Below are 9,563 nucleotides of genomic sequence, written 5' to 3' on the forward strand. Positions count from 1 at the left end.
TTTGCGGCTTAAGTAGAAAAGGAAAATTCCGACACAAAATAGACAAAGTTATTAATTAAACCTTTAATGGGTATTTTTTGATGTTTTTTTTGACTGTCTGAGAAAACACGCGTGGAAGCACATGCCAACTTTCCCAAAATGGGTAGGGCTAGTGTTGGCCTTGTGCCTCCCCTAATTTTTTTCGTGGCATTACAAAGCAACAGTTAACGCCAATTTGAAGGGTACAGGGCCCACCGGGTGGTCAATGTCAAAAAATATCGAGGGTTCTTGTTACTATGGAACCAAACCCCACACAAACCACATTTCAATGTCAAACCTTCAACTCCCCGGCTGCCCTACCGTGGAGGTGTGGTTTTGAGGGGCTCTTACATGCTGAGCTAAGTAACCCCCAAGGTCATCTTTCAATTTAATTTAATCTATGCTATTCATTCCTAATGGGCCTGAAAGGAAGGTCAGCATAGCGTGTCACTTTTTCCCCCAAAAACCCCAACGGGGTAACCCACCCAAAAAAACACAAACTAATTGGGGTTCCCTCTTTTCCCCGGCTGTAAGCAGTGCTGGGCTTTGAACAGACCAAACCAGAATGAAACCAGACCGGGAGGGAATTGAGTGATGTTTTAAGGGGGCAGTTGCCGTCTTGAGTATTATTTAGTGGATATTCTCCTGTCACTAAATAACATTCTGTTATTTCTGTAATGAGTTTGGCTTCTTTCAAGGGATTTTATGTCCACCAGTAGGAACCCCCCAAAACAGTTGGGGGAAATTTAACCCAATACCAGATTTTTGAGTTTTTTAGAAAATCCTGGGCGTTGCTTTATTGACGTTGCAAAGTAATCCCCTGTTGAACAGGGCCCTGCAATGGATCTTTATCAAACCATCGTCTGATGTGTGCATGTTTGCCATTTTCTCGATATGGCTCAGGAAAACCTTAGCCCCCCTCGGTGTTGTATACCAAAGCGACAAACCCTTGTAGAGTAACCAATAGGGGGCTTTAGAACCAGGTGTTTCCGTTCGGAGGTTTCCATCAAAACCCATAGGGGTCGCAGGGGGTGTATTTTCAGAGTTGGGCATGTTCCCTCATGGGGGCAATTTGTTTGTTATTGGACCTGCCCCCCACTGGCTCTCTATTTGGTTTGATTGCAGTGAGTAGTTTCTTGACCCGAAACTGAGCTTTGCTTTGGCCTTTCTTGGCTCCCTGTCTGCGTTTTTGGTTGAATGGGCAGAAGTTCTTTCACAACATCACAACATCCGGGGACCAAGCTCTATAAAAGGTTTTTCCCGCTGATTATTTTGCGCTTTTCTTGGCCCCGGTGCTTGCCACGAAAAACCCGGTGACTGATTGTGTTCTTATAGTTCATGTTAGCTTTTTTTGCTTCTTGGCAAATTGCATGTATTGCTTAAAGGTACCCTAATGGGCAAAATGCACCTTGTTAACGTTCTTTTTACTAATTGTGGCCCCGACTCCCGGTGTTCCAGGGAATCCCCAAGGTTTCAGAAAACCCACACCCTCTCTATTTTCCTCCATACCAAATCTCTTAAAAGGGGTCAACGGATTCTGATACAAGGGGCTATCCAGGATTTGGAACATTTTCGACGTTCAGGGACGGTGGCGGCTGAACGGTTATTTTGGGCCAAATCCCCCATCAGAGGGGCAGGCCCATGGGGACATTTGCCGTTCGAAGCGTTGGGAGACGCTGTCGTACAGTTATTTCAGGCCCCAGATGGGCTGTCTTCACAGATCAGAGCTATGAAGGCAGCAGTGTATGGAAGCGAATGAGGCAGGAATGGCTAAAGCCATGATCTTTGTTGGTATTTTGAACATAAATATGGCCTCGTATATAGTAGCTGGTCGTAGGACCTTTTATTATTTCAAATATTGCATGATAGGTCATTTAAACTATATAAAGTGGGTTGAACTTGTATAGCTTTCCTTCACCATTGGCTGGCTAGGGCGTTTTTGAATGCATTGGAAGGGCTGTTCCCTCTCATGACACATTGATAGGATGCCCTAACTTTGTTTGAATTGAAAAAATAAATGAAACACCTGTATTAGGGCTCAGACTTAAAGTCACAGGGAATATGGCACCCTTCTTAGACCATGTTAAGTCCCTTCCAGTGAGTCTGCCCACTGGCCTGTACCGCACAGGCTCAACGGATTGCTCCAAATGTTCTCGGGAGGTATTTATTTATTTTATATCTATATTGTTTATTTTTGTATTATTTTTTTTTTTTCCTGTCATATTACTTATGTGTATTGTAAACTGTGTATTGTGTCTTGGGTTTTTGTTTTGGATTGCAGGGGTTAAGCATGTATTGCTGCGTCTTTGTGTATGAAAATCGCAAAATTAAATCATGTATTAAAAAAAAAAAAAAGTGGTGTTTATACGTCGAAATGATCCCGCTAAAGAAAACATGTAAGTATCACAAATGTGTGTTTGCCACGGAGCCTTTTTTCAACGCAATATTACAAAATCCAATGGACAAATCCCATTGGCTTACAAAGATACAGTAAGTCACTGCACCCCTCTTTAATAGCAGGGGTTAAATGGAAAGACAAAATGTCACTTTATGTGCAATGCTGTGAAAATGTGAGTAATGAGGATTTCATACAACAAGACTTTTGAACCAATTGTCACTCGTCGTCATGTCTTAGTAATGATATATTTATCTGAAGTAGTTCTAAGGGTCCTGGAGGACGGAGGTCTTCAGAATCAGAATACCTTTATTGGTCCCATAGACGGGGAATGTTCAACTTACCCACGCAGATGGTGTTGGTGGAGTCCAGCTTGCTCCCGTGGGTGCACTCACAGTTGAAGGACCCGGCCACGTTGCGACACGCTCCATTGATGCAGGGGCTGGAGTCGCACTCGTTGATATCTGGAACGTGCAAACACACACACCTTAGGTCGAGGCTGATTCAAATAGATCATCATCATCATCATCATCAGTCAATCCTCACAGTGAATACAGAGCTAAATCCCAGCTAAAGGGTCTTCTCTCAGTGATTGTGCTGTTATGTTAAATATTTGTTGTTTGTTTTTCATGCATTGTGTCTTGATATTTGTCTATGTTGATGTTACACATGGAGCTGCTGTGATGCAAGTCAAATTTCAGTCTTGATCTGACCATTAAAGTATTATCGTATCTTATCGTATCACAATTTGGCAATGTGTGTGTGAGTGTGTGTCTCCATGAGCAACATGTTGACTAGAAACAGTCATTACAACACATCCAGTAATAATGTCACTTCCTAATGACAAACATGTGAGTGTGTGTCAGAGGGAGTGTGTGTGTGTGTGTGTGTGTGTGTGTGTGTGTGTGTGTGTGTGTGTGTGTGTGTGTGTGTGTGTGTGTGTGTGTGTGTGTGTGTGTGTGTGTGTGTGTGTGTGTGTTTACCCTCGCAGGTCTCTGACTCAGGTTTAAAGATGAATCCTTTAGGACAGGAGCAGGTGTAGGAGCCGGGGGTGTTTCTGCACAGTCCGTTGTCACAAAGCAGACGGTTCACATTACACTCGTTGATGTCTGCAGGGAGGCGAGAGAAGGCGAGGGTTAGAAAATAGGAAATGTAGAGGGTTTATTGCGTAAACCAGCCCTTTAAAGCCAGACTGTGCAGCTTTTGCTGTAACAAAAATAAATTACAAGTTCTCTTACATTAACATAAGTTGAAATAATATGAAATATTAACACACTTTTGTCATTTAAATCACTAATTGCTGCTGCCTGGAGCCAAGAAAAGCGATTTAAAAAGTATGCAACGTCATCATAATGTAGTCTTCAGGTCGTGGTGAAAAGGGTGGAAAAATCACTACTGCGCATATTTAGTGGGCCACATAACCAGCATATACACTAGAAGCTATGAAACTTTGTTGGCGTTAAGACTCAAAAGGCGCCCTCGGGACCAGTATCTTGATATTATAATAAATACATGATTTGCTAGTATGTTAAATGTGGGTTAAAGCTCCTTGGTGCTTGCTTGAGCTAGTAGCTTAGTACGGCTAATGTTAGCTAATGTTACCAAACCTTTCAAAGTTACTGCTGTAAAATAAGATGGCTCTTCTCTGCTTTTTACACTGTTGTAGCAATTACCTGTATAACTTGAGGATACAGTGGGGGATATTCAAACAGAGGTACATTTACTTTAACACAGAAACATGGCTAACGTTGCTAGCCAATGACTCCACTTGACTCACCAACACAGTTCTTGCCGCTGGTGTCAGACTCATATCCGATGTTACAGATGCAGCGGTAGCTTCCTCTCAGGTTCTCACAGATGCCGTTCTGACAAATGTCTGGGTCCAAGGCACACTCATTGATGTCTAGGAAAAGACAAACATTATTATAGATACATAGGCTACTGATTTGAACTAGCACTGTGGAAACATTCTAACCCTAACCCTTTCACATGAGCAACAAACTCACCTCTGCCATCAGCTGTTATGCCGATACCACTGCTGCAAACAGCCTGGAATTCAGCTGAAAGTAGAAATTGTAGCTTTAAAAAAAATGTACCAAGACTTCAGGGTAAAACAGAATCAATCAGATTAAAGATTGTACCAGAGTTTCTGGAGGGGCAGGGATTGCAGGGCTCTCCAAAGCCATGTTCAGCGTTAGCGCAGCAGCACTCAGACTTGGTGACCGCACCGGGGAACGGTCGAGAACATGTGCCCATCTTAATGGCGCCATAACAGGTGGTCCTCATGTGTGTGTCCACACACACTCTCCCATCCACATCGATGGCCAGGCCTGGAGGACACTCGCAGCGGAAAGAGCCCTCGGAGTTGATGCAGCGGCCGTTCATACAAATGCCAGGAGTTAGACACTCGTCGATATCTGATGGAGAGAGGAAACATTATTTATATATCACGTCTCGGATTGACTGAAAGAGAATTCCTCAAGACAGAAAATATGCGAAGGATTTTCTAAACAATGAATCTTGTATAGAGTATGTTTTTTATTATTCCAACCTATAGGTACAAAAAACGTCTACAACTACATCTCAAACATATTGAATTATGCAAGTCCCTGTTTTTTCATAGGAATACCTTACAAGGGTAACATTTTTACTGAATAAATACTATTAGATGCTAAGATGTAATTAATTTTAAAGTAGTTAAACATATGACCCACACATATAAACAGGGAATCAAAGACAGCTTGATAAGGACACATGTAGGTATCTGAAATGTAGAATTATCTAAATTGCTATGTATTGTATTTAAGATGTCCTACTTCCTACCCATAAAGCTGTCGATGTCTGGACTTTCTGGATTATTTCAGAGGATGTTGGACTTCTAAAACAGGCCCAACACTTCAAGTCTGTGTTTTCTCTTTATAAATCTTCCTACCTGTGCAGTAGCGTCCGTTAGGTGCTAAAGCGAAGCCCGGTTTGCAGATACACTTGAAGCTGCCGTCCTCGTTGATACACATGCCATTGAGACACATGTTGGTGGTGGCGCACTCATCGTGATCTGGACAGAAATAAGAGGAGGAGAACTTGAGTCAAGGGAGGCTGTGGCTCAGTGGGTAGTGTGCTGGACTTGGAATCAGGGGGTAGCAAGTTCGAGTCCCACTGCAGTCAACATTGTGTCCCGAGACACTTCACCCCAAATTGCTCCTGTGGGGATTGTCCACAGTACTGAATGTATGTCAGTCGCTTTGGATAAAAGTGTCTAACAAATGAGATGTAATGTTTTTTAAGGAATAAGTTAAAGTGTAGTTGAGTCTGTTTCTGTGTTTGCTGCTCACCCATGCAGTTCTTCCCGTCAGGAGTGAGCTCGAAGCCGGCGTTGCAGATGCACTGGAAGCTTCCCTCGGTGTTCACACAGCGGCCGTTACGACACATCACTCCGTTCACAATACACTCATCAATATCTGCAGAGAGGAGGGAAGACGATCAGGGCTTAGTGTGTATTTTAACCATCTGTCATTCAAAACATAACACATGTGTAAACCAGAAAACAAAATGCATGGGTTTAGTATTAGGAAATGTGTGGCAACATTTTGCATAAATACAAAACATGTGTTCTGATTTGTCTAAAGGCCTGACATTTTGAACGGAAATATATTGTGCAAGGATCTTATATGGATGCTACTTTGACATTTACAGAAAAGTGTTTCAATATTTAGGGTCAAGGGCTTTTGAAAAATAAGCATATTTTTACAATGAAAATGTAAGCACATGTTTTATATCAAAGTTAATATGATTCCCAGATAGCAAATACTTCATTGTTTACTTTTTGAGGACAATGGGGCTGCTGTCCATGTGCCCAAACACCAAATTCAAAATGACTTTTTGCCTTTCAGCCAAACTGTTTGATTGATTTGGACAATTTCTTCCCGATTTTTGCTTACACAAGCCAAGAAAACACTATTACCAAAGAAATTGGTTCTACAGAAACACCTTTATGTTACGGAAACACAGCAGAGGGAGACGTACCCATGCAGGCCTGTTTCGTGGGGGTTCCCTGGTAACCCTCATGGCACTTGCACTGGTATCCTCCAGGTGTGTTGACACAGTCTCCGTTGACACACGGATTACTCACACACTCATCCACATCTGGGGAGAAGAACAAAAAACAATGACTTATCTGGACGGAGAAACCATGACTCATCTGGACTGGCAATGTGAAGAATTATAAACAGATAATAACAACTGTGGATTAAAAAAAAACAGCTGTACCATTTTCACATTTGGGAAAGTAACATTTTGCTTTATTAACTTTTCCAACCTATGCATTAACCTACACTTATATTTAGTTCCTTAAATGAGCAGGAGATGGCAGTGCAGTGCATGCCATTACCTGTCGAGACTCTCTCTGCCTGAATATGGTTATTGAGAACTGACTGAAAAACATTGCATGTGCACCAAAGGTGGAATAAGTATTCAGATGATTTACTTGATACCAATACCACACTGTAAATACTCAATACAAGTTAAAGCACTGCATCGAGAATGGCACTTAAGTAAAAGTATTTAGGTACAATGAGGAAAATGTACTCATTGCATAAGAAACTGAAACAATCTTTAACATTTAAGAAGCTGGAACGGTGGACTTCTTTGCAAAATTGCTGCCAATGCATTTTCTGTTAACCAGAGGATGGTTTTTGGTGCTTAAAAATATAATGTTGGATGGTTTAATCCATACCAAATAATAATATTTTAAATGTTTTTCCTAAGTATTGTGTAACCTAAGTTATTTATCAAGTAAATACATTTGTAAAATAAATGCAGTGGAGTAAATAGAAAAAACATTTGCTTCCAAAAGTATAAAGTACTATACAATGAAAATACTCGGGTAAAGAACAACTACCTCAAATGTGTACTTGAACAGTATTTGATTAAATGTACTTAATTACTTTCCCCCTCTGATGAGCACTGATGCAGTATTTAAAAAGCGCTTGAAGCAACACTTAAGCGGCTGAATGTACATATTTTATGTTTGAATTGTCTTGGCCCCTGGTCTCAAGCGTACTATAGGTTATTGGGGGTGTCCCATTTCGCATGTCTCCATTATGTCCCATGATTGTACCTGTATTTCTTATTTAACTTGTGAATGAATTAAATGAGATGGTGTGTGAGAGCATGCTTCTCACCGATACACTCCCCGCGGACGTCCTGTCTGTATCCCATGTTGCACTCGCAGCGGTAGCTCTGCAGGGTGGGGATGCAGCGTCCGTTCAGACACAGGTTGGTGAAATGTTTGCACACGTCGATGGATTCATTCACAGAAACCGAGCCTGAGAAAACACAACAATAAAGAAAAACACTTACAACTGCAACACACACCCTTTCCTTCTTGTGAGTGTTCAGATCCACAGATCCTCTCACCTATATGTTGGTGTCTTCCTCCATTGCCTCCAAAGCTTCCTCCGTTTCCTCCAAAGCTTCCTCCGTTGCCCCCGATGCCTCCGTTGCCGTTACCGTTAGGAACTCCAGGATACTTGTAGCCATTGTAGTTGTAGCCATTGCCGTTTCCGTTTCCGTTGCCGTTGGGGAAGTGTATGTTGGGGTAGCCGTTAGGGAGGCCGTGTCCTTGGGCAACTCCAACGATACACAGACGCCTGAACTCGTCTACAAAACAGATCACAGGGTCAAGTCAGAGGATGCGTTACGGTACGAATAATTGGTTTCTGTGAGATGTAGCGGGGGGGAAAACAGATTCACAACCAAGATCCAAGAGCATCTCTGGTCAAAAAGAGAACTTAAAAAAACTCTCATTCCCACTTCAATGTGGACACAGACTGTGTTTCAATACAAATATGCACACTTTCTTTTATTCATTAATATATTGATATATTGATTGTGTAACTTCATGTGAGTCCATGTGTTGTTTGTAAGCCCCCTTACCTGGGACAATGTTTAATTACTAGGCCTATGTACAGTAGAGCTACAAAAGTAATACATTGAGGACTGGAAATGTTTTGTTTTTATAAATGTTTGTATTGATTCTTATATGTAATTCAGACTAGGGCTGAACGATTAATCGATTTTAAAACGAAATCGCGATTTGAAATTATGCAATTAAAAATTATTGTGTGTTAGTCATCCACACCAATCAGAAGTGCTGTGCTCCACATGTACCAGCCATTGTTAACCAATCAGAAGAGGCCCATGATAGTAGGTGACATATCACCTACTATCATGGGCCTGTCTATAGACAGATTGATCCAATCACCTGCCAAGTGCTTTTGAAAGTGCCTGCCCTTTCCAAATGGCTTCCAATTGAGCTTTCCTAGATGGTTTGGTGAAACAAACCATTTGGTGAAACAAACCATCTGAGTCAGGTTAGTAATGCTCCATCCAGAGTTCCCGTTAGCCGGTAATTACCGGACTACGACCGGTAAAATATGCTGAAGACCGGCAAATCTAAATCTCTCCGGTCAAAGTGTCCGTTCAAAACAATTTCCGTTTAGCGCAATACCGCATCAGTTGCGCAACGTGCGCCACTTATGTGACAGACAAAAGAGTATGTCACAGACAAGAATAGTCAATTCTAATGTCTAACACTTAATGTGGAGAAAGAGATGTCCTGTATGGGTTGATTGTGCGTTGATCTGCTGGTAATGCCTCGGGGTTCCGGTGGGCATGTAAACAAATGCATAATGCTGCGCTATACTTTGCGGCCTCACCCGGTTGCATAGCGACGCTTATTGTTTAGGTGTCTTTTAATAAACTGGTAGTCCCATCATTAGCTAGAACTAGCTAGATCTGATTGATATGGACATAAACGCGAGTAAAGTCTAATCTGACGGGAGAGAGAGATCAGCTGCTGCTGACGAGTCGACACGCAGCTCTGCATAATCACCTGCAGCGGTGAGCGGACAAAACACACACTTCAGGTTAGAATATCACACTTAGCTATTTTAATTACCTCTCAAACTACCGTAACTAGTTATAGATATGTTTAGTTTTACGGTCACTCATTACGGATCCGCGAGCTGCATGATACTGACGGGCTGTCAGGAGAGGGAGAGAGCGCTCCGTTTATTATTCCCGTGTTATTATAAATTACTGTACACTTTTGAATATAACACTATTATTGTTTAATAGAAATCAATTTGTT

General features: G+C 41.8%; 1 protein-coding gene across 1 annotated transcript in view; it reads right to left on the bottom strand.

Moving 5' to 3' along the window:
* LOC104966943 (fibrillin-2-like) overlaps positions 1–8,099 on the bottom strand; it is a gene marked incomplete at its 3' end in the record, with an annotated part of 13,839 nt that extends 5,740 nt beyond the window's left edge. The window contains exons 1-10 of the mRNA XM_010796298.1: positions 7,829–8,099; positions 7,594–7,737; positions 6,437–6,556; positions 5,746–5,871; positions 5,346–5,468; positions 4,555–4,830; positions 4,420–4,473; positions 4,191–4,316; positions 3,397–3,522; positions 2,758–2,877 (exon numbers count right to left, since the gene is read on the bottom strand). Of these exons, the coding sequence (XP_010794600.1) occupies positions 2,758–2,877; positions 3,397–3,522; positions 4,191–4,316; positions 4,420–4,473; positions 4,555–4,830; positions 5,346–5,468; positions 5,746–5,871; positions 6,437–6,556; positions 7,594–7,630 (1,108 nt within the window). The remainder of the gene's footprint in view (positions 1–2,757; positions 2,878–3,396; positions 3,523–4,190; positions 4,317–4,419; positions 4,474–4,554; positions 4,831–5,345; positions 5,469–5,745; positions 5,872–6,436; positions 6,557–7,593; positions 7,738–7,828) is intronic.
* Between the last annotated feature and the right edge of the window lie 1,464 nt (positions 8,100–9,563).

The sequence above is a fragment of the Notothenia coriiceps genome, unplaced genomic scaffold (assembly GCF_000735185.1).
Source record: "Notothenia coriiceps isolate Sejong01 unplaced genomic scaffold, NC01 NC01_scaffold00002280, whole genome shotgun sequence".
NCBI classification, from domain to species: Eukaryota; Metazoa; Chordata; class Actinopteri; order Perciformes; family Nototheniidae; genus Notothenia; species Notothenia coriiceps.